Here is a 25,860-nt window from a genome sequence, read left to right as displayed (position 1 = left end):
TCTTAGACTAATTTTGAGTAGTGCCTATATTCACTATAATTGGTGTATGATCAAAGCATCCTGGATCTACTAAATCAGCTTAAATATTTTCATAATTGATCATCCATGTAGTATTACCAAATGCCCAGTCAATGTGAGAATATATTCTATTTACACCATCTCTTTTATTACACCAAGTAAAGTGTCTGCCTCTTTTTAGCAACTGTTCAACCCCTATATCATCAACACAAGCCTAGAATTCCTCTGTTTCCTGAGGTGTCACTAGTTAACCATTAAGTATATCTTCATGAGATAATATAGCATGAAAATACCCCAATATCATCCAGGGCTCATTGCCAGTTTAATTAAGCCCTTTGAGGGAGTCCCATAGTCCCCTTCTATCATTAAGAGTATTAAACCCATACACTATAGTAATCAGACTTGAGAAATCAGATTCTTTGTCTTGTACCTTACAATGCACCAGTACTAATCTGAATTGTTACCTCTACCTTGTTGTGTTGCCAAATAATCCATATCCTTCCATTCATAATGGTAGGATATTTTGCATATATCTTCCAGCATATAATGGTAGGATAATTCGCATATATCTTCCTGTCCTGTCCTAGTTTATTCTTGATTTTCTCAGCTTTGTGAGCTTGTATCTTTGTTTCTGTACATATCATAAAGTCTACTATATACTTCAGCAGGAAAGCCTTTAGCCCCTTCTGCTTATAGGGCTGGTTCTGCCCTCTGATGTTCCATGAGCTGATAATCATGTTATATTGAGTTGCTCAGGTGCTTTATCCCTGTGTGTTCATGCTTCTGAGTCATTATGATGATCCGTAAACTTGTTAGATATTGGGGGTTGCCCTCCTTAGGTTTTATGTAATTACCCCTAGTTTTTGAGTTAAGAATATGGAACGGAGTAGATGTCACTTCATTGCCCTCTTCCTTATCATCTTCCTCATTTCCCTTCTCTTTTTTGGGTTGTTCCTAATTCTTTGTAGCTATAGCTTTCCATACAGGTGGAGGGGGTCTCCTTCTTCTTGGTAATTGTTTCTCTAGTGGTTCTGGCTTTTCCTTCTTACAATCACATGTCTTACTTCCCATTTTCATATAAATATGACAAAATTGTGGTGTCCACTCATACTCAATGGCTTAAGTGATCACATATCCATATGGCTTTTCAATGTATAGTTCCCATGGTAGTTTTTGAGTTATATCGATCTCTATTAAGACTCTAGCAAATGAGACCCTTTCAATTTCTGCAGTCATTCTATCATCACATACAGGCTTTCCAATCTAACTAGCAATACGATCAAAATTATCTTCAGCCTAATAATATAGTGGAAGGCCTGGGAACATCATCAATAGTGTGATGATTCTAAGCATTTCCATCTGGAATAGGAAGTCCTTCAGTCCATTTTTCAATATCATTGGTCGATTATTGTATGTGTAAGGTCCCTCTGCGAGTACATAATCATTATCCTCAGATATTTCAAATAGAAAGGTGCAATATCCCTCGTCTTGTGGATACACTCGTGGAATAGTAAAAAAGTCCAACACTTCATAAACAAATTCTAACATCTCTTTGAACACTAGGTATCACCAATAACATAACCGATTAGGGCATTTCCCCATTTTATACATTTTGTTTCGACCTCAATAGGATCAATCTTCACTATCTTCTTCCCATTTTTCACAATTGGAGGATACAATTGAAGACCCATACCATTTTGAACCTGTATATTTCCACGCACTACCTCTATAGATGTTCTCTGATTCGCTAGAGAGTTTGGGGCACTGTGAGGACCTACTGAAAAAGTACGATTCCTAGCAGCATGAGTGTCCTCCAATACCTCATCATCAGAATCCGATTGCTGATGCTCTGCTTCCTCCATTGGTATGACTTTTGGGTGACTGCTTTCACCAGGTACCCTGCTTCTTAGATTCATTAGTGCTAGGGTATTTGAAATGCTTGAATCGAGTGTTACCATTCTCCCTTGTGATTTCTCCACCAATTCATGCGGTGGTCGTGGAATCTTCCGTCGCCTAGCCATTTTCCCCGGTGCACGTTAGCAAATATTACTTAATATGTGCTGAGAGACTTTCTTTTCTCTAAATAAAGCCAAAAGTAGTTTTTGAGGCTTTTAGTGATTTCTTTATAACTTCTTAACGACTTCTTACTAATTTCTTGTTAAATTCTCGAATATTTCTTATGTTATTAACCCTAGAATTATGAATTATGAAATTCCCCAAATGTAAGTCTTATGATGCTATAGCTCATTTGAGCATTTTCAAAATGCGAGTGTGGGAGATTTACAAGTCCAAATTGGGTGATTTAAAGTGCTATAGGTCTTTAATTTTTTTTTGATACATGGATTAGTGATTGAAAAATGTCGGGGAGGCTTTATCGGAGGTTAATTTTTATTTTGAGTTGTTGCCATGTCTCTTTAATAGTGATTTAATTATAAAATTATTGCATGTTCATGTTTGGGTTGTTCCAAGCCCGGAATTGTGTCACAAGTTTGGGAATGTATTTAAGACCTTTTCACAGAGTCAATTCTGGATTTATCAGAGTGGGTCCCACATTCTCATTTTTTACTTTTTGTCCGCCTATGATTTTCGTAATTTTAATGTCAAAACAATTGTATTAACGTTGAGTACCTATATTTGATAGCTTGGCATTATTCGGAGGGCATTCAGAAAGGGAAAGCTCTGGTTTTGGGATTTTAGAGCGTGCTGGTCGGCCTATAGGTAGCTACGACTTCCCCCTATTTAGATTTATCTTAAGAATGTAAATGCTTGTTGATTAGATTGATTTTGGGTTAGGTAGCTATTGAATCATGCTTAGATGTTTAGAAATCATGTTTTAGGCCTATTTCGGGGATTTATCGGGTACTTGTGAGCATGCTACTTGACTCTCATGATCACCAATGCCTTGTGATATATTTGAATACTTGGTATGTTGTTTATTTGAAACATGTTTGGCCTTAGTCTAGATTTGACTAGTGCTTGCCTTAAAAATGCATGATTTGGACCCAATAGGCTTTAGTTTTGCCCCAACGTCGTTTTGGTCGTCTTAGATCCTTCTAGACTGATGTAGAAGACTTGAGTCTAAGAGTTTAAGCCTTAGCTAGGTGGTACGCTTGCTCCAATAAAATTCTATCCTTACTTCCTTGATTCTACGACTTTATGAATTTTGACAGCGACACTGATTCCTGTTCTGCGATTTAAGATTAGTTTAGGGTTCAGCTCAAATAGGTTAATTAATTGGCTAGGTGTGGACGACACTCCATGAAGATCAATGACTATTGAACGTTGGGAGCACTTGCAGTAGCTATATTGACACTTTTGTCGAGCCTCCAAATTCAAGCTACGGCCTCGACCACATTGAGAATTTCGAAGAGCAACCGGTTAGAGGTACGGTCTCGATTATTCAGATCTTTATAAGAGCATCCAGTTAGAGTTCTGGCCTCAATTACTTGACACTTATGATATGTTGCTTTGATACTTCTGGTGAGCATCCGGTTAGAGGTTAGGCCTTCATTCTGTCAGATTCTACTAGTTCGGTTTGAGGTTTGGTTCTACATTAGTCAGTCTTTGGTTCTCAGATTTAGTTCTTGATAGTTATTGCTATTGTGTACTAGTATGACTTATTGGGTTCCGTTCGGGTTTTTATTTAAACTTGCACATGAGTGTACCTTCTGGGCTTATAGGGTTCTAATTAGGTGTAGTTAGCTTGTAGAGTACTTTAGTTAGAATCCTTTCTACACTCGTGTGTATTTAATTACTTTACTTTAGACTTCCGTTCCTAGCCTCTGATATGCTCTATTCCTTCTTTTCATCTTGCTTTTACTTTTCAAACTCAGTCGGCTTATGATGCCTATTGGGTACCTGTTGTCTTGGTACTTATACTACACTCTGCATCTGTTTTTGTGATGCAGATCTGAGCACCAGTGGCCAGTGCAACCTATCATCACCGTTCAACTGAGGGAACCTCTGACTGCCCAAACATATCTCCCAAGAGTTGTAGTGACCACTACAGGTTCTAGATAGCCTGAGTATGACACCAAAGCACTCCCATGGGACTATAAAGCAGAAGCCAGGGGCAAGATGATTGACGTTGTTGTGGCTCATGGAATGACTAGGTCGTGAAAGTGTTATGATCCAGAGGATCTAAATCGAGAAGTTCTTGGGAAAGAAAAGAATCCAAAAAGGAATATTACCGATGCTGAAGCCTCTGAATTTTTGTAGAAGATGCAACCTAAGGACTATTCAGTCGAAGAGCAGCAGAAGAAAACGCTAGCCCACATATCCATAATGTCTTTGCTAATGAGTTTCGAGGCACATAGTAATGCTTTGATGGAAGTGCTAAACGGAGTCTGAATTCCAAAAGAGACCACAAGTGAAACCTTAGCTACAACAATTGGACGAATAGTGGAAGCCAACAAGATCTCTTTACATGATGATGAGCTACTGGCAGAAGGGGCTGGACACAGCGAATCACTTCACATCGCGGTTAAATATTGTTATAAGATTGTGACCCAAGTTATAATTAATGGTGGCTCTGGATGCAACATTTCCCCTTTCACCACTCCTAGAGATTTAGGTGTGAATATGGGAGAGATAGGGGAAAGTTGTGTGAAAGTTAGAGCTTTTGATGGAGCCCAGAGAAGCATCATTGGAGAAATCTATCTCACATTTCAAGTAGGGCCAGAGGAATTCTCCATCTAATTTCAAGTGATGGATGTGTCATCCAACTATAACCTATTGCTAGGAAGACCATGGGTCCACATGGCTAAAGCAGTTTCCTCGACTCTTCAATCAGTGTGTTAATTTTGAGTGGGGTCACACAGAAATTACCATTCATGGGGAGCTAAATCACCCTATCTATTTTGTCAATTCTGCTCTAGTCACTAGGGAGTTAGATAGAGCCATTTTTCACACTTTAGAAATCATACAAGCTGTAAGGGTTAACGAGAAAGTAGAGTCGGTTGATGTGAAATTATCGAGAGAAGCAAAGATGGTCGCATTAGAGATGTTCAAGTATGGTATCAGCCTAAGACATAGCTTGGATCTAAGTTCAATTGGATAGTTGAACATATCCAGCTGAAGCATCAGAAAGGTACCACCGGAATCGGATATGAGCCTACATCGAGAGAAGTCCACAAAGTAGGATCAAGTAATACAATGTTTGTACCAGAACAAGATCCAATTCTAAATATAGCAGTTGATGATGACATCATAAAATAAATGGGAAATTTATTCGTGGCCATGATTGGAAAAGAGAAAGAGATTGACCTCAGCAAATTGACCATCCGTGATGTCAAGCCTGGAGAAACCTTGTAGAATTGGACCATCAATCCGTCCTTGCTTCGGCAAGAGTCCTGGTAGTGTGAAAATTAGTTTTTCTTTTTAAAAATTTTCATGATCAAAATTGAGGCTTGAATTATGCCTGATCCTTTTTGTCGTTTGCCTATTCTGAAAGCTAGAACACTTTTAAATAAAAAGTCTTTATTTTTCTAAAATATTGTCTCATTATTTTGAAATATATATTTATTCTTACTTACCATTTACACTTTTCAGTTCTTATATTAATAAAAATTATCGCTCAACGGTTATGACATATAACGAATCCACCGAGCAAAGTAAAACAAATGAACATGATCACGACGAATATGATGAAAGCATGATGCTTGAAAATCTATCACATGAGATTGAGCAACTTGAAAGTCAGAAGAAACCCAATACAGAAGAAATAAAGATTGTCAATTTAGGAGACAAGAAAGCGTGAAGGAAACACGAATTAGCATATATTTTGAGGCTGAAAGAAAGAAGGAGTTAATAGAGTTGCTTAGACAGTTATTGACATATTTGCTTGGTCTTATGATGATATACCGGGATGAAGCACTGATATCATCTCGCATAGACTACCAACTAATCCCACTTGCCTATCAGCTAAACAAAAAACAAAGTTCAAGCCAGATTTGAGTTTAAGGATCAAGGAGGAGGTCACTAAGAAGATTAATACGAACATTGTAAAGGTTACAAATTACCCCACTTGGTTGGCCAACATAGTACCAGTGCCAAAAAAAGACGAAAAATCAGAATATGTGTAGACTATCAAGATCACAACAAAGCTAGTCCTAAGGATGATTTTCCTCTTCCGAATATTCATATACTCATCGATAATTGTGCAAAACATGAGTTGCAATCATTTGTCAATTGCTTTGCAGGATATCACTAGATTTTGATGAATGAAAATGATGTATAAATGACAAAATTTATCACTCCATGCAAAGTGTATTGCTATAGAGTAATGACATTCGGTCCCAAAAATGTTGGTGAAACACACATGAGGGCTATGACTACTCTTTTTCATGATATGATCCACAAGAAAATAGAATTATATGTGGTGATAATTCAAGAGGAGTTCGTACCACCTCGATGATTTACTAAAGTTTTTGAGAAGTTATGAAAGTATAATCTAAAATTGAATCCAGCAAATTATGCATTTGGAGTACCCATAGGGAAACTGTTAGGATTCATCGTTAGCAGGAAAGGCATAGAGTTGGATCCCTTAAAGATCAAGGCAATCCAAGAAATACCTCACCCCAAGACCAAGAAGGACATGACGAGTTTCTTGGGAAAACTTAATTACATCAGTAAGTTCATAGCTCAATCCACGGTTATCTACGAATCCATATTTAAATTACTAAAGAAAGATGCTGCCACAAAATGGATAGAAGAGTGTCAAAAGGCTTCTAATAGAATCAAAGAATACTTGTCCAACCCACCAGTATTGGTTCCACCTGAGCCTGGAAAGCCTTTGCTACTGTATCTATCTGTCATAGATGGTGCATTTGGATGTGTATTGGGACAACATGAAGAGATAGGTAGAAAAAAGTAGGTCATTTACTATTTGAGCAAGAAGTTCACACCATATAAAACAAGATATACCTTATTGGAATGAACATGTTGCACTTTCACTTGGATCGTGCAAAAATTTAGGCATTACCTATCTGTGTAACCACATACTTAATCTAAAGAATGGTTCCACTTAAGTACACCTTTCAGAAGCCAATGCCTACAGGTGAAATGGCAAAGTGGCAAAATTTTGTTGAGAGAGTTTGATATTATGTACGTGACATAAAAAGCCATTTAAGGATAAAAAATGACTTGGGATCGCTACAAGAACAATCTAAAAGACGAAAATAAGGCATTAAGGTAAAAATGACATGAAAGTTATTACAACATCCACCACTTAAAAGGACTTTTGTCCGTAAAAGTAAGAGTCAAGAAGTACCTAAAGGCTTAAATAGGCTGGGAAACTGCTCCCACGTCTCCCTCTCGGTATCCTAGGTAGCCTCCTCGACTGGACGGTGCCTCCACAAGACCTTAACAACAAAAATGGTTATCGATCGCAGTTGCATGACATCTCTAACTAGAATGGCCACTAGCTCCTCTACAATGGTTAGGTGATCATCCAACTCAACTAAATCATAATGGAGCACATGGGACTTATCTAAAAAATATCGTCGTAGCATCAAACCATGAAAGACTGGGTGGATAACTGACAGTGCTAGAGGTAGGGCTAACTCATAGGCAACCTCTCCAACTGTCCTCAAAATCTCAAATGACCCTATATATATATATATGGGGATGAGCTAGCCCCACCTCTAAAATCTCATCACATCCTTCATGTGCGATACTCGGAGAAATACCCAGTGGTATAATAGAAGCTTACATGTAATGACATCGCAAAATGCCTTAGCCACTTCCCTTACTAGAGTTGCATAGAAATGGCCTTGAGCACCTCTGCCCGGTGCGTCTGTCTATCGTCTGACCTGCCTCCCTGTGCTCTACCTCTAGCACCCTGTTGGCCGCCCCAATGATCCTAATCTTAGACTCCTTTTCTAACTGGAGGAGGTACTATTGTCACTAGTCTAGCTGCTGAAGGAACTGGTATAATCACCTTTCACCCTCGCTAGAGGACTCTAAGACCAATGATCTAGGTTGTTGTAATCATAGTAACTTTGAGAAGACTGATCTATAGGAATATAGCTGCCACAGTTTGAAGAACCTGCATCCACTTGCATCAAACTCTGGCTCATGCTAGGAACACCCTATTGATGCTGGCTTCCCTCAGAAGCAGGTAATGCCACCTAAATAGGTCGGCTGGACTGACCCTACTAAAATATCTGGCGGGGCCTATCATATAAGTCTCTCCCTCTAGTCTAGGACCCGTTGTAGCTGCCCTAGTAGTAAGGCCTCTTATCGATACCCCTTTGAGCCTCGCGATGAATATGCTCCATGGACCGGGCATGGTTGACCACATCCAGAAATGAATGGCCTGTTGAAGTCAGATGCTCCATATTAACCCTCAATTCGTACCGTAATCCACACACAATACAACAAACTCCCTCCTTCTCTATAGGCAAGATCATGGTGACATAGCAGGATAACTCATGGAACCTTGCCTCATACACTAAGATGGTCATGGGGCCCTGCTCCAATTTAGAGAACTGATCACGAAGCCTATCCCGTATGCTCCATGGTATATATAGCCTAGAAAGTCTTTGACAACTCATCTCAAGACACTTGAGGCAACCTAGTTGGCCTAGACTATAAGTGCGAGTGCCACCACTGTAGGCGAGCCCATAGAAATGATGTGCGGTAAAGTCGTCTCCTCTCAACTCCACGAGGCCTAAGGACTGAAGCTGTTTCAAGAATGTAATCAAGAACTCATGGGTGTCTTCCTCAATCGCCCTAGTAAACATCAATGGTGAAAGCCTCTAAAATACCTCGAGCATCTTCTGCTAGCGTAGTAGCATAACCCCATCATCTATACCTGGTTGCGTGGCCACGTGAGCTGGTAGGGGCTAGCTTTTTGGGGCTACTATTGCAGGCTGACCCTGTAGTGCTAAGGCTGGAGTTGTAGCTGGTGCCTACCTCATCTCACCTATAGATGCTAAAATTTAGGTGAGTATAGCATAAAGCTCTGGTGCTGCAGCTGGTGTGGGTGGTGGCTGGGCTGGCCTCAGCCCCACTGGCTGTGGAGGTATAAATGTTGCCTATGGATCCTCCTTAGTCTCAGGATCCTCCTCTCGATAATGGTCCGGTGCTGCAACCTTTGCATGACCTTTAGGTCGGCCTCTACCCCTAGTTAGGGCTCCATTTATGGCCCGATTTCAAAATCCTCAGCTGTTGTTCCTCGCGTTTGAGCCATCCTGCGAAAGTGTAAAACAAGTGAGATTTTAAGGAACCAATAAGACACACGTTGCACGAGAGTGAAATAAAAGGTGAAAACGTCCTAGCGAAATTATGTAGCCTCTCTAATATAAGTTACAGATGTCTCTGCATAGATCCGCAGGACTCTACTGAACATTAGCTCTGTACAAGTGAGACCGGTGAACCTGAGGCTATGATACCAACCCGATTTCTCAGGTCATGATGGCACCTACTACACCTACCAGTAGGTAAGCCAACCCTTATTCCGAAACAGCTGGTAATAGGTTCAAGGTAAGAAACTAAACAAGAATAAGAAATTCTAACATAAATAGTATAGATAAGCGGAAGACAAACCAAAATACATATATACAACTAATCCCTCCCAGAACCGAAAGTTACTAGTATAGAGTTGACTAAACAAAAGAGTGCTACAAAATACATATATACAACTAATCCCTCCCAGAACCGAAAGTTACTAGTATAAAGTTGACTAAACAAAAGAGTACAAAAGAGTGCAAGTCCCAAGTGCTCACTCCCATCTCTAAATCAAACTACTCCAAGCTCGAATCAATGCTAGCCATTGGTGCTCGGACCTACATCATGAAAATAGATGTAAAGTGTAGTATGAGTACCAAAACAACAGGTACCCAATAGGCATCATAGGTTGACTGAGCTTGAAAAGTAAATAGCACAAAAAATAGGTCTAGAACGAAAGTCTAAAGTAAAGTAAAGTGATGCACACAAGTGTACAAAGAACTAACTAAGTAATCTACAGCTAAATTACACCTAACTAGACCCCCATAAGCCTAGAAAGTACACGCATGCACAAGTTTAAATAAAAATCCGATCGGACCCCTTTAAGCCCAATAAGTACACATTATAGCTATAATTACTGAGAATTGAATTGAGAACCCAAGATCGGAGAATGTAGAACCATATCTTTATAGCGAACCAGAAGAATCTGAGAGTATAGAGGTCGGACCTTAAACTAGATACTTTTCAAGAGTCCAGTGAGGTTGAGGCTAGACCTTTAATCTGGATGCCCGCCAAATGTATCAAGGTGGTCGAGGCCAGACCTTGAATCTGGATGCCCGCCGAAGATATCGTTGAGGTCAAGGCCAGACATTGAATCTGGATGCCCGCCATCAGTATCAAGGTAGCTGTTGAAAGTGCTTCTAATGGTCTATAGTCACAAATCTCTGTGGATCGACATCCATACCTACTCAATCAATTAAACTAGTTGAGTTGAACTTTGAACCAAATCTTGAATCGCCGAACAAAACTCGATATCATCGCCGAAACTCGTAAAACTACAGAGTCAGGGAGGTAAGGATAGAAATTCATCAAAGTAAGAGCACTGCCTAGCTAAGGCTATGACTATTAGACTCAAGTTTGCTTCATCAGTCTATAAGGATCTAAGCCAGTCGAACGACGTTGGGGAAAAACTAAGGCCTACCGGGTATGAATCATGCATTTCTATGGCAAACTCTAGTCAAATCATGGATAAGGCCAAACATGCTTTAAATAGATGATAAAATAAGTATACAAATACATGAAAAGGCATGGATGACCCAAAAGGCAAGTAGCATGCTTACAAGTACCCGATAAGATCCTGAAATAGGCCTAAGGCATGATTTCTAAACGTCTAAGCATGATTTAATCACTAACCAACCCAAATTGGAGCTAATCAACAAGCAATCATATTTCAAGCTCAATCTAGAGAGGGGGAACCATAGCCTACCTATAGGCTGAAAAACGTGCTCCAAAATCATAGAATCGGAGCTTTCCCCTTCTTAATGGCCTCTAAATGCTGGCAGACAATCAAAAATAGGTAAACAACATTAATATTGTCGTTTTCACATTAAAATTACTAAATTCAGAGAAAGGCTAATTTTGGAGTAAAAATAGGAATGTGGGACCCACTCCAAAAATTCTGGAATTAACTCCGCAAAACCATCCCAAAAACTATACTGAACTTATGTTCCAAAATGGAATAAAATTTGAGGCTCGAATCAGCACAACATGCATAAATATCATATTTTAAAGCTTTGAACTCAATAATGACAGCAACTAGTAATGCATTTTTACCTCAAATGGCGGGTCTCCTACACTTTTCAATCACTAATGCATGTAGCCTTGACAAATACAAACCTCCAACATTTCAAAGCACCAAATTTGGACTAGTATAGCTCTCAAAATCGAGTTCCAAAATGTCAAGCAAATGTTGAGTTCGTCCTTGGTCTTTAATTAAAGACCAGGTGTTTGGCTATCCCGAACGCGGCCTAAGTGGCCTGCTATCGCGAAAAAAAATGGTCTAGACCTCTGCAAACTTAGAGGGTATCTTGCAAATGTGGAGGGAAAGGAGACAAAGCTCCACGAACACGGCAAGGCACTCGTGAACGTTCCCTATGCCCGTGAATGCAAAGGGTAAAATTCCATTGCACCAGCAAGGTGCTGCATCAACTATTTTGTCAAAGTCCTAGTCACCGATGGGGTGCTCGAGATTCGTTTGAAATTCCGTGCGTGCAAATAAACTATGCTACCCCACTAAGTTCAAGATTTCGGACTCAATGGACCATTTGAAATTTCCATAAGAGGACATTTTAAATAAAAATGGGTCCTACACCCAAGTGTCATTTTAAGCCAAATTTTATAATGGGCCTCGAGGTTGGACTAAAAGTCTCGAGAAATGAATGAAGGGTCATTTTAGACCAAACTCGATATTCTGGAACTAACCACGCTGATGGAATTTTCATCCGAGTGCATTTTTTTAGAATGTTGACCAAAGTCAATCTTAGGTCAAATTTCAAAGACTAAAGCGCAAAATGGCCTCAAACTCTCACTAATTGCCTCGATACTTGTGCCGGCCATGCTACTAGCCTAATTTGATCATTCTGGAGCTGATGGAACTGTCAGAATTCTGTTTCTGAGATCGTTTACCTAATATTATGACCAAAGTCAACTTTTTAAGTTATAAATACTCCAAAGCAGGGAAACATGACTAAAACCCAAACGAATGACTAGGCAATTTAAAAGTCAGTTCCAGAAAGACATAAACAAGTTGGGGCCTCTACAAAAATGCTCTAAATGATGAAAAGGAGGAATTAAGGAAAAATGACCTCGAGGGTCATTACATCTTGAAATTTACTTGAGGAAGAAGAAGAACTTTGAAAGAGAGCTTTAGAGAGAAGAATTTTTGATTTGGGTGTTATGCTGCGAGACAAAAGGTACTACCTTCGTCCATCTCTTCACTTTGTGTTGTTTTTGTTTTAATATGGGTGTGTTTGTGTCGTAAATATGATATGTGTAGTTTGTAATAGATTTTACTAGTTCACAATGATAAACGAGTGTTGATATGGAATTCGGATCACTAATTGGGTCTGGTCATGTCTAGAATATTAACCTTAAGAGTTAGAATTTTTAATCTTCTTTACTGTTTTACTGATTCACAAGTAATTATTTATCGTTATTAGTCCTACACAAATAATATTAAGAAAGAGGACCTGTTAGCTTATAATTCGAACTAGTGTTTAAAACTAGTAGATAATTCGTCTTAACATTGTTTTCTTTGAAAATAATGAATACCTTTAAGATCGATATGAATGGTTCAAAGCCTTATGTTTGTTTGAGATATCACAAGCTTGTTTTTCAACTAAGAATCAGAGAAGACTAGTTTTCAATTATACTTGTTTTTAACTTTTCTTTATGTTTGGGTCGGTGTGTCATTTATTCCATATTTCGTATGTGTTGTTTACTCTTTACAAATTCAGCTTTAGAATATAATTGCAATTTGAATTTCATATATGTCTTGTGTCTGAATATATCATCAATCACCCTCTTCTTTGGTTACATTTCAGTTTGTAGATTTAAATTTAGTTGATTGATTACTTTAGTCGCTTGTTCAGTTCTGCCCACTGAGACAGCTTGTCCCCTTTGCTTACTATAAGTTAATGCAGAAATTGATCGATATGGACTAATAATACTTGAAGGGACTATCGAATAAGCTTGTCGAGTTTGTGTTGGGTTTAATAGATAGTTTGAATGGAAAATTGAGGAAAAAGAAATGGAGGGAAAAATGATATGTTCTCTCTTACTTTATGAAATAATCTTTGGTCCCACATAGGTGGTGGAAATGAAAAATCTCCTACTTAAAAGTAGAAGCACTCCTTCATGTTGCTAAAGGGTCAAGAAGAGGGTCTCCCCTCGCGCCGTCGTCGTCGTCGCTCGGCTACGGCTACGGCTTCGGAATCGGAATCCGAATCTTTTTGGACTAAATTTCCTTTAAATCTTAATTAATTAATATTATTTATTTATTTATTTAATTAATTAAGTGAAAAAATACTGACCCGTGACCCGCGATCCATTTCTTTCCCGGATTAATTTAAACAAATCTTTCCCTCCATTTTTCCAACAGATTTTTGAAAGGTTGCAACCTTGTTCGAAAAGTTGCAAATCTTTTCTCAACAGGCAAATCTTTTCCCAACATGTGCCTTTTCTTAAAAGGTGCAAACAGTCTATATATGTCTCTTAATCCTCAGAATGTTCCATACGAAATTTCTGAAATAACATCTTCTTCTTCTTCTTCTTTCTGCACTTCCTAAAATCGTGTGATATACAGCCTTCGAGTGGTTCGCAGTCACCAAAATTTGCAGTACCTCTACTTTGGTGAGTAAATCGTTCTATCTGGGAGAAAAGATTCCAAAACCTCGGGTACTTTGAGGGGAATAATTTCCTTAAGGACACACTGTGTATATAGTGGGCTCGATTTTCTTCTTACAATAATTTTTCATATACTGTTATTATTTTCAAATTCATTTCAGATTCTGTCTTTATTACTTTCAGAAGTTTTGTTACTATTTAATATTTTCCAATACAGTTTTCTAACAATCTTAAGGAAATAACTGTTATTTTTGTTTTTCTGATTAAATTGTATTATATTTTTGGAGACTAAAACCTATGTGGTTTTCTACTCCGTATAAAATAAATATTCTGACTTGAAGAGTATAAAAACTTCGTTGGAATATTAAAGTTCATATTTGTACAACGATTTGAAGAGTATAAAAACTTCATCGTTTTTTTTTTGTAAAAGGTCTGATATTCTGAAATATAAATACAGTTTGTCTATTTTGACAGTGAAAAGAAATGACGAGTGATACTGCTACTACTTCTGCGACTATTTCTGCAACAAGTCGCACTTCTGTGCCACCGACAGAAAAATAAAAAAAAAAATCTGGAGCCAACTTCAAAGGATGGCAGCAAAGGGTGTTCTTTTGGCTTACCACTCTTGATATGCAGAAGTTCACCAACGAAGACCTTCCTGTGCCCGCTGCTGATATGTCGGCCAATGAAAAAATTATGATTATTGAGGCATGGACACAGGTGGATTTTCTATGCAAGGGTTACATCTTAAGTGCTTTGAATAATGATTTGTACAATGTCTACAATGCTGTGAAAACTTCTAAAGAATTGTGGGATGCACTTGAGAAGAAGTACAAGACTGAAGACGCATGGTTGAAAAAATTTGTGGTTGCTAAGTTCCTAGACTATAAAATGATAGATAGCAGAACTGTTGGAACCCAAGTTCAAGAACTACAACTTATTTTTCATGACCTTATTACTGAAGGTATGGTAGTTAATGAAGCATTTCAAGTGGCTGCAATGATAGAAAAGTTGTCTCCTTCGTGGAGAGATTTCAAAAATTATCTAAAACACAAGCGCAAGGAAATGAAGTTGGAAGATCTTGTGATTCGTCTCAAGATTGAGGAAGATAACAAAACAGAAGAAAAGAAGTCACGTGGAAATTCAACGATTATGGGAGCGAACATCATTGAAGATGCTGCTCCAAAGAATAAGAAAAGGAAGCAACCTTTTGGAAAGAATCAGGAGCAGAACAAGAAAAAATTCAAGGGAAATTGTTATAATTGTGAAAAAGTTGGCCACAAAGCTCCAGATTGTCGTCTTCCGAAAAAGGACAAGAGAAAGGGACAAGCCAATATGGTGGAAAATAAAGAAGGTATCGATGATCTGTGTGCAATGCTATCAGAATGCAACCTAGTAGGTAATCCCAAAGAATGGTGGCTTAATTCGAGAGCTACTTTGCATGTGTGTGCAGTCCGAGAAGCCTTCTCTACTTATTTACCTGCAGCACCTGATGCGACGATCTATATGGGAAATTCTGCAACTGCTAAGGTTGAAGGATATGGGAGAGTATTTCTGAAAATCACATCCGGCAAGGTGGTGACGTTGAACAAAGTTTATCATGTTCCAGAAATGCGAAAGAATTTGGTGTCTGCCGGTCTTCTTATCAAGAATGGATTCAAGTGTGTTCTAGTTTCAGACAAAGTAGTTGTTAGTAAGAATGAAATGTATCTAGGAAAAGGCTACCTCACTGAGGGTCTTTTCAAACTAAATGTAATGGTTGTTGATAATAATAAAATTCAAGCTTCTTCTTACTTACTTGAGTCAAATAATTTATGGCATTCACGTTTAGGACATGTCAATCATAAAACCTTGCGAAAACTGATTAACTTAAATATATTGCCTAACTTTGATTGCAATAAATCAAAATGTCAAGTATGTGTTGAATCTAAGTATGCTAAGCATCCTTATAAATCTATTGAAAGAAATTCTAGTCCCTTAGAATTGATTCACACAAACATTTGTGATATGAAGTCTACACCAACTCGTGGTGGAAAGAAGTATTTTATAACTTTTACTGACGATTGCACTCGATATTATTATGTGTATCTGCTTAATAGGAAGGATGAAGCAATTGATGCATTTAAGCAATACAAGAACGAAGTGAAAAATCAATTGAATAAAAGGATAAAAATGATTAGAAGTGATAGGAGTGGAGAATACGAATCTCCTTTTGAAGAGATATGTTTAGAATATGGAATTATTCATCAAACTACTGCCCCTTACATACCACAATCAAATAGAATTGCAGAAAGAAAAAATCAAACATTAAAAAAAATGATGAATGCTTTATTAATAAGTTCTAGTTTACCGCAAAACTTGTGGGGGGAAGCTATCCTTACAGCTAATCGAATACTCAACAGAGTGCCCCACAGCAAAACACAAACTATTCCATATGAACTAAGGAAAGAAAGAAAACCCAACTTGAAATATTTTAAAGTGTGGGGTGTTTAGCAAAGGTCCAAGTTCCTTTGCCCATAAGGGTAAAAACCGGACCAAAGACCGTGGATTGTGTTTTTATTGGCTATGCTACAAACAACAAAGCTTGTCGATTTTTGGTTCACAAATTGAACAATCCTGGAATTCATGTTAATACGGTAATTGAATCAGATAATGCTGAATTTTTTGAAAATATTTATCCGTATAAAACTAAATGTGAGTCCTCAAGTGAAAGATCTAAATGACCGCGAGAAGAACCAAAGGAAAGTAAATCAACCGAAGAGGATCCAAGGCGTAGCAAACGTCAAAGGATATCTACTTCCTTTGGATCAGATTTTGTGACATTCTTGCTTGAAAATGAGCCTCAAACATTTAAAGCTGCAATGTCTTCTTTTGATTTAGCATTTTGGAAAGAGGTAATCAATAGTGAGATTCAATCAATTTTGAATAACCATACATGGGATTTGGTTGATCTTCCTCCTGGAAATAAACCTTTAGGATCAAATGGATTTTTAAAAGGAAAATGAAAGCTGATGGCACTATTGATAAATATAAGGCAAGACTTGTGGTCAAAGGTTATAGATAAAAAGAAGGCCTTGATTACTTTGACACATACTCACCGGTAACAAGGATAACATCTATTCGGATGTTAGTGCCACTTGCAGTTGTATATGGTCTTGAAATCCATCAAATGGATGTTAAGACGGCTTTCTTAAATGGAGAATTGGAGGAAGAAATTTACATGGAACAATCTGAGGGTTTCGTAGTTCCAGGTAAAGAAAAAAAAGTGTGCAAACTTGTTAAGTCACTTTATGGACTTAAACAAGCACCTATACTTCTTCTTCTTCTTTCTGCACTTCCTAAAATCGTGTGATATATAGCCTTCGAGTGGTTCGCAGTCACCAAAATTTGTAGTATCTCTACTTTGGTGAGTAAATCGTTCTATTCTGGGAGGAAAGATTCCAAAACCTCGGGTACTTTGAGGGGAATAAATTCCTTAAGGACACACTGTGTATTCAGTGGGCTCGATTTTCTTCTTACAATAATTTTTCATATACTGTTATTATTTTCAGATTCATTCCAGATTCTGTCTTTATTACTTTCAGAAGTTTTGTTACTGTTTAATATTTTCCAATACAATTTTCTAACCGTTTGCAAATAACTTTTCACTTGGATCATTCTCTGTTTTAGTCGTTTGGTAAATCTTGGGTGTTTCCTTATTGAGTAGTAGGAATCCGTATACAAATGGTTGATGAAAGGGGCATCATAATTTATAGGAGTTCAAATTATATTTCTATGAGGATAAGTAGCTCAAACTAAAGTTTGTTACAAAGTGATGCACGTTGTTGTTTAGGATCTTAATATTTTCTTAGAATCTGTGAATAGTGTTAGAACATCCACTAAGAAGGGTTTAAGTGTTCTATGTCATTGTGATTAAACTGAAGGGCACTAGCCAGCTTCATTAATGAGTTTGAGTTTATTTAGTTTATCACTTTTCACTCTTTCCATCATTATTTGTATTTAAGTAGTTTAGATGATGATTTATTGATTTTTGTCTGCTTGTCAAAGTAACTTTGAAATGACAGGGCATTTGATAGCTTGTAAGCTTGGCCCTTTTGATCCATGAGCCTCATTGCTATAATGTATGAATTCAAAGAAAACTTTTGATACAACTAAGAAAAGACAATCAGAATTCAAACATGTTGCATTTTAATAGTTTAAAGTTAGTCAATATTTGTTAAGATTGTCTGTCTTGCCTTGAGAAATATGACTCTTTATCTTCATTTGGATTAATTACTATGTAAAGCTATAATCATCCAAGTTCAGATTTCTAATCTTTCTCTTTTCTTTATTTTACGTGTACATTTGGGAGCGGTTTGGAGTTGTGGTGTGACTCCATCTCTGTCAAAATCAGAAAAGCAGTCTATAATTTGCAATTCCGCTTGCGTCTAGCAGCCCTCGTTGCGTCAATAGTGTCCAGTACTTCCTCTTCACTTCAAAGTTTCATATTTTTTTTAATTAATGAAAGTTTTCTTATCATCATTTTCTAAAGCAAATAAATGAATAAAATATCTCTAATAAATTTTTCCTAAAATTAAATTTAAGGACTATCTTCAAATAAGCTCTGAGGGATGCTTAACAACTTCCCCTCAAGTAACCAAAATCCTTATCTAGATCCCACTGGTTTCGTAAATCAAAACAAAGTTTACGCTTACATTTTTCAAGCAATGATTTTCCTAGTCTTTTCCTTAAAATTAGGTGGCGAGTCTAAATAATTTTCCGAATCAACGGCATAGCCATATTATGTTGCGACCTATTTCGACCAGTTTGAAAATGGGGTGTGACATCGGGTTTTGATTTAGAAGTAGATTCCTAAGTCGGGTTTGGGGCTGAGTCCCGATTTAGAAGTTGGGTCACGCATCGGGTGTTGTATTTAGTTTTATCATATAATAAAATTTAATAAAATATTTTTTACACTTTTCATTCAAAAAAAATTAAAATATTTTCTCCATATTGAATTTTAAAGTAGTGTACTATTTATTCATAAAAATATAAGTAAATATGAGTAAACTAATATTTTACCCAATTCATTTTTATCCGTATAAAATATGGGCGGATTAAATTATTATCCATTTTATATTTACCCATTTTCAATCCGTCCAAATTTGACTCAACCTGTACATTTGCCATCACTTGTTATATATATGCTAAAAAGTGTACCAAACAGCTTACTAATAATACAAAAATTAATGTATGAATAATATTTTCTAATACACTCTATCAAAACGAACCCTTAGTGATTATTTGTCAATTTTTTTCAATTTTTTTTAGAAAAAATTACACAAATTAAATTCATTAGGCAAAATATTTATTCAAATTAGATCCAATCCAAACTATTTATCCAAGTTGGACCCACAACCCTATTATTATTATATATATATATACACTTTGATAATAATTATATACTTTGATTGTATCAAATAGTAATTGAGTAATCTTTTTCACTAAACACTGTCTGTTATATATATATATACTCTAATGATATTAAAAAATAACCGAGTAGTGTTCTCCATTTCTTTTTAATACCATCGGAAAAACACTAAACGTAAATTAGCAATTAAAACACATGAAGTATGAAAGTAAGGAACAACTCTTTGTAAATAGTTTTCATTTTTAGTTACAAGTGTTTTATGGGCCGAAAGGTTGACTACATAGTCAAAGCCCAAGTTCGTGTCTCAAAAACTCAACGTCCTCCTTCCTCAGTCATTTTCACTTCAGTTCCAGAGTATCCATAAAGCTCTGACAGACGGCGAAACTGGAAACATACGACCAACAATGGCGGGAACTTCACGGGGAAGTACTCGAAGCAGAGCTTCGAAATCTTCCACCGAAAATCCCCGAATCCGTAATCCTAATCAGATGCCACGGAAGGATAAAACTAGAAATAATAGCTTAATTCACATTTTCAGCGTGAACGTCAAGTTCCTTTTAGGGTTTGGAATTATTGCCTTCGCTATCGCACTCTTTTTCATTTATCCAGTCATTAATCCCATGGAGAAACCTCAAAAACCAAGAGTGATCACTCCACTTCCAGCTCCAAAACTAAAGGATCTGCCAATGGTAAATTAAACTCACAAACAATTGATTTCTTTTCCATTTACAGATATTCTCTTTCATTTTGATAATTCTTTTCTTTCGTTTTCATTTTAAATATTATTTTAAAGCTGGGTTAAAGGTTACATTTTGCTGCAGTTTCAAGGAGAGCATAGAGAGAGCTTGTACTGGGGTACTTACAGGCCTCAGGTTTATTTTGGAGTTCGTGCAAGGTAGTACGTATATTCTGCTCACATGGTTTGATTTTCATTTTCTACCTCTTGGTATGCTTCTTGTGTATGGTTTTCCTTTTTTCCCACAACATCAATAATATATACTTAAATCAAAAATATATTTCCTCATTGGTAGAATTTGTTTTATTTTATATATTTTTGGGTTGTATCACCCTATAATTAAAAGGGATAATTATTGTTATACCCCCAAAAATGAAACTATTTACCATTGGATACCCCATTACTTTCATACCTTTTGTTTTTAACTATCTCAAGCATTTGATACCATGAGAGTATATAATATACTCTGATAGTATCAAACAGTTTTATTGAAGCACTGTTTCTTGATACTATTAGAGAATAATATACTCTGATGGTATCAAAGAGTAGCAGTGATGCTGACGTCAGCATGACGTCATGCGCGAAATTTAAAGGGAGAAGGTGGGGTAAGAGGGTAAATAATTTGGGTTTTTGGTCCAATTAGGGTAAATAAGTTGGGCTAGGTCTATTTTAAGTAAATAGTTTACTCCTTTGGTCTATTTTGTGTAAAAATCCCTAATTAAAAGTAGAAAGTATATTAATAGAGGTGTACATATGGGAAGTGTCATAAGTCTTGCTTTAGGTTCACTCTGAGTACAAAATTAGTTAACATACATGAATCCTCGTAGAAAGGAACGGATGTTGAGGATTGGTGAAGTTGATCCAACTAGTTTGAGATTGAGACATGGTAGTAATCGTTGTTGTATCTTTAGCTACAAGGTAAGGATTAAGCCTTCTAGAAAGTTTCATGCTTTTTGTGTATTGATTGGTTAGATGGCTCTTTTTTTTTTTTTAAATTGTCCATGAGTCAGGTTTATCTTCATGAGTCCTGGTTTGTGATGTAAATAGTCTGGTAACTGACGTATCACAATCTATAATAATAAAAATTATGCCCTTTTTTTGATAAGGAAGATCATTATGTCCTTTCATCTCAATAGTATTTGGGCACCAATCAATATCAAGATCTAGCAAACTATTCTCTCCCATGGGAAACGTGGATTTTTTTGAATTCTTTTTCGATGACTATCTTCAATGATTTTCTTAGTTAACTTTTGTGCCATTATGGCGAAAAGATTGTTCTTCTTAGAGCAAGAAAAATCTTTTGAACTTTTAGATATTAGTGAGAATGTTATTAGATGGTTTTTATTAATTGAAAAGGGTCATCGTTTCAGTGATGATTGAAAATTGACGAAACTTTCCTTAGGTGGGTATGTGACCAGTTTTAACATGCATCTTTGGGAAATGGGAATGGGAGATTTTTGTAGAAGATGGGGGAGAAAGATACAAGCATTTTCATATAGGGTGTACTTGAATTTCAATTGCTATGGTCATTTCGTGAGGATAGAATCATCCGTAGGATAGGGGAAGGCCTCCACCAAAGTTGGATAGACTATAGGATGGAGGGATACTGCTAGGAGAAATCTCCAGTTCCTAGGCAAACTTGAACTGTACTGTGTCATACCACACCAGAGTTTTCATGTACACATGTTGAAATTGAACAAGGTTGGTTAGAAAATGGGGTAAATGTTGCAAAAATGGTGGATAATATGATCAAAAATTGCACCCATTGGTGTAGCCTAGTGGTGAAAGAAGTGGATTGAGCACCATGAGGGCTCAAGTTCAAATCCTAGTAAAAATAAAAACACTAGGTGATTTCTTCGTATTTGTTCTAGTTTTGGTGGACAGAGATACCTCGTACCTATTGCTGGTGGGAGGTGATAAGTATCCTGTGGAATTAGTCGAGGTGCGTGCAAGTTGGCCCAAACACTACGGTTATGAAAAAATATGGTCAAAATTAACCTAACTGCAAAAAAAATTCAAATTTCCTGAAATCTCAAACTGCTTGAGTGGCACCTTTAACGATCCATTCCCTGCACCCCCTAAATCGAAAGTGATTCAAAGCCGACTTAACTGAAAGATGGCAAACAAGAATCTACGAGGGTTGAAGAAATTGAATGGTTTTGAGATAGGAGAAGACTTTCATTGGATTGGTGGTCGCCGGTGTTCATCACACAAATGAACAATGAACTCAAAACATGTATGGTTAGAGCCTAGGTATTCTTCTTCATGCTTGGTCAGAAGGTAATTGAAAATCCATTGAAGATCTTTTTGGTGGTTTTGTTGCGGTGGATGTTGAAACAAAAGAAAAATCGGATCTAATAATGTGGGCTCGATTATGTGTCAAATTTTCTCTCTTAAATCCTCCTTTAGGGTGGAGGTGGAAATAGGAGATTGAAAATATTGTGTCTTGATCGCGGATGACCATTCCCAGATCATTAGAAATGGGGTTGCTGAAGTAGCAGAGTCGACGGTTATAGGAGTGGGTACCTCGAGTCCCAAAACGCTAGTTTTAGCCAATAATAGGTACATGGTGGATGTAGTGGACGACCACGTGAGTTACAAACAAGGCCAAAAATTAGAACTAAACCGTGGAATTGGTCCTTTAGGTGAACAAACTCTGTCTTAGTTACAGATTAAAATGTTGCTAATGGACATTTTGGAACAAAAAACATAGATCGGGCCTATTATTTTAAAGAGTCCAAACGTTATAAGAAGGAAACGGGAGTTAAAAATTGGCTCAAACCAAGCAAGGCAAGCAAGTTTTTAAGGCAAAAGGGTCCTATTACTAATTCATCCGCCCCTCCTCAACCTCCATAGAACATTTAGATGAAGCCTGCACAGATACTGCACTCGATCCATGATCTGGTAGTTGACGATGAGGCTGAATGAAGGAATTATACTTTTTTGTGTGCCAAGGTCAGTCTCTAGCAACGCTCCTATAGTTGCCGACTCAGATTCAAAATTCTCACTACAATTAGAGTGATTGTCTGTTTCTTCCTTGGTATGATTCCGACGATCAAATTCAAAGTCCTAGAGTAATTGAGACATCAAAATGGAGCAAGCTAGTCATGGGGAAAGCATGCAAGACATTCAGAGTAAATGTTAATGGGTTTGAGCATAAAATCCTAGATATGATTCTAAGTATGGAGGAAAAGAAACAACTTTTCAATTGAAAATCTATGAAGCCTAAAGGAGGGGAAAGAAAGTTAAAAAGAAAGGGGAAACTAATGAAGGTTGGTATGTTTGGTGAATTGTGACTTGGGATAAGAAGAACAAGGGGAGGAATACCAATCCTTTTCTGGATGAAAATTAAATTCTTAGTTGGAATTTTAGGAGGTTGATCCGCTTGAATGACAATGAGAAGATTTTTTTTTTTTTTTAAAATTTTTAAAGTGCAATATTTATATATAGAAAAAGTTTCCAGTTTCAAAAATTTGATAAATTTATATATAGAAGGATGGGTGGATTGATATAAGCCCTCTCAAGGAGGTCTTCCCAGATTTTCACCAAATTTGTGTGAATCGTGAGGTAACTGTTTCTGACTGCTGGACAACACAGGGATGGGACATCTCTTTCAGAAGATTACTAAGCGATTGGGAGGTAGAAAGAGTGGCTCTACTACTGGGGAAGATAGGCCAAGTCAATATTGTCACAACAGAGGCAGATAGAGTTCTGTGGAAACATAACAATGATGGGTATTCTCTGTCTACAGTGCTTACAAGTGAGGCCTACAAGTGACAACAGGGGGATCCCAATACACTGGAACTACTTCTGGAGAAGTACCATTCCTACCAAAGTGAAATGCTTCACTTGGTTGGTTATTAAGAGGGCATGCCTAACTCAAGAAGTGCTGCAGAGGAAAGGAAGACAGCTGTTCCCAGGTGTTTTCTATATATTGTGACAGGGGAAACAAACAAAAACCTATGTTTGTATTGCAAGTTTACTACCTAGCTATGGAACCTCTTCCTGAACAGTACATGAACTAGTTGGATCATGCCAGAGCATACATCAGAGCTTCTGAGCTGTGGGATTCGGAGGGATGGAAGCAAGAGCCAGAAGAGGTGGTGGAGATTTATCCCATCATGTATATGGTGGTCAATATGGAGAGAGGAATGACATGTCCAATTCCATTCATAAAGTAAAATGGAGTTGTATTTTTATCTTTGCTTTTTTGGTGTAAAATGTTGTGTATAAAATATACTGATCAAATTATGGATTTAATAGGAAGTTTGTAATTGCATCTCTTTATTTTTTTTAGAGGAGTCCAGCATACCCTTAATGCCGGAGAATACAACCTTACCAGTTTCAAAAAAAAAAAAGATCATAGAATTAATGTGGATAGATAGACTTTCTTGGTTATTGTAACTCGAGCATAAGAATAAAACAAGTTCATCTTCTGCTGACATAATCTGAAGAAAGTATCTTACCATCTTACAACGTTGTGATGTCATTTCACCTTGCTTTACCTGATTCCTAATATCATGAAATGAATAAATGCAACCAGTTCCAAGCTGTGAGATCTGGTGCAGAGATTGCACAATACATGGTAAAGTTCTGCACTAATTGTGTATTAGTTTACCATTTCAATTTGAATATTTGAGGTCATGGAAAACAGAAAGATGTTGGAGATAAATAGAATGCTATAGTGCTAGCATCCTGGTGTTTATCCTATTATCCCATAGAAAATTTTGAGTAGATTTTGTTAGTTCAACTTGGGAAACACGACAACTAATTGTGTCACAATTGAACATTTCTGTCTAAGCAATGGAATTGTTGATGCATCAATTGCCATGGTCCGGTGTAGGAAATTAAAGTATTACTGATACTTGGGATGCCCATACTGGTGTTGTCTTTTTTTTTTTTTTTGGAAATACTGGTGTTGTCTTGTCAATTCTTCTATCATTTTCTCTATTGTTTGTGTACTACATGGTTTTTTTTATTTTGAAAATATGTTTGTAATATACTCTTTGATGCAAGGTAAGGCTGCGTACAATAGACCCTTGTGGTCAGGCCCTTCCCCGGACCCTGCGCATAGCGGGAGCTTTAGTGCACTGGGCTTCCCTTTATACTCTTTGATGGAACTTCATTTTATATCTTCTTATAATATAATATGCAGGACTCCGCTGTCATTAGTTGCTGGGTTAATGTGGCTTGGAGTCAAGAATGAGAGGTATTTCATGCGTCATGTATGCCAAGATTCAGATGAGTTGAAACAATATGGCTGGACTAGTCATAATGGACGGGATTATGGACATCAGGTTCTGATTGAACAGACAATGACCTTGACTACTAGTTTTCTGAAATCCAAGGATCGTGGTAGTGGCTATGGTGGAGACTGGGCTGTTCGAATTGGAGCGCAGAGCGATGGGTACTTCTCCTTACCATCTCTCATGATCTTCCTCTCTTAAGCCTTACATGCAAATACTCGGCTCTTGTGGATGTCGTGCCAGTCAAAGTAGAAATATGTTTATAATCAGGTTCTCTAGTGAGGAAATAGCACATTGCTTCGTCTTATGCAAAGCTAAGTCATTTGCTGCAGATTTCATCTGTTTTCTGCAATTAATGATATATAGGTGTCATTGGTTGATTGAATGATGACCTAGGCAATCAACAAAATGAGTTTGTCTTTATTTCATCAATAACTCCTTTCTTGTTTGGTATCATGTTGTGAATATGTCTACAGGTCCGTTATGCATTATGTGGACTGTTTGGTTGGAGAGGAACAGGTGTTAAGAGGGGAAGGATTTATCATATTTCTTTTGTAAAGAATAGATGTTTACGTAATTTATACTTTTGGTATAGG

The 25,860-nt window shown here is 37.2% G+C and overlaps 1 protein-coding gene across 2 annotated transcripts in view; it reads left to right on the top strand.

The window, feature by feature from the left end:
- The first annotated feature begins 11,994 nt into the window (after positions 1-11,994).
- The window catches only part of LOC129880478 (mannosyl-oligosaccharide glucosidase GCS1), a 43,492-nt gene continuing 29,626 nt past the window's right edge, over positions 11,995-25,860 (top strand). Inside the window, exons 1-3 of one of the 2 annotated variants that reach the window (XM_055954522.1) lie at positions 11,995-12,440; positions 20,104-20,177; positions 25,174-25,425. In XM_055954522.1, coding sequence (XP_055810497.1) covers positions 25,202-25,425 — 224 coding nt within the window. In that variant the 5' untranslated portion in view covers positions 11,995-12,440; positions 20,104-20,177; positions 25,174-25,201. Of the gene's footprint in view, positions 12,441-19,540; positions 19,972-20,103; positions 20,178-25,173; positions 25,426-25,860 lie in introns of those variants that run through there. The other variant, XM_055954521.1, reaches the window with a different exon arrangement.

This window comes from Solanum dulcamara, chromosome 2 (assembly GCF_947179165.1).
Source record: "Solanum dulcamara chromosome 2, daSolDulc1.2, whole genome shotgun sequence".
NCBI classification, from domain to species: Eukaryota; Viridiplantae; Streptophyta; class Magnoliopsida; order Solanales; family Solanaceae; genus Solanum; species Solanum dulcamara.
The sequence above is the reverse complement of the archived record's forward strand: the minus strand, read 5'-3'. Positions and strand labels throughout refer to the sequence as shown.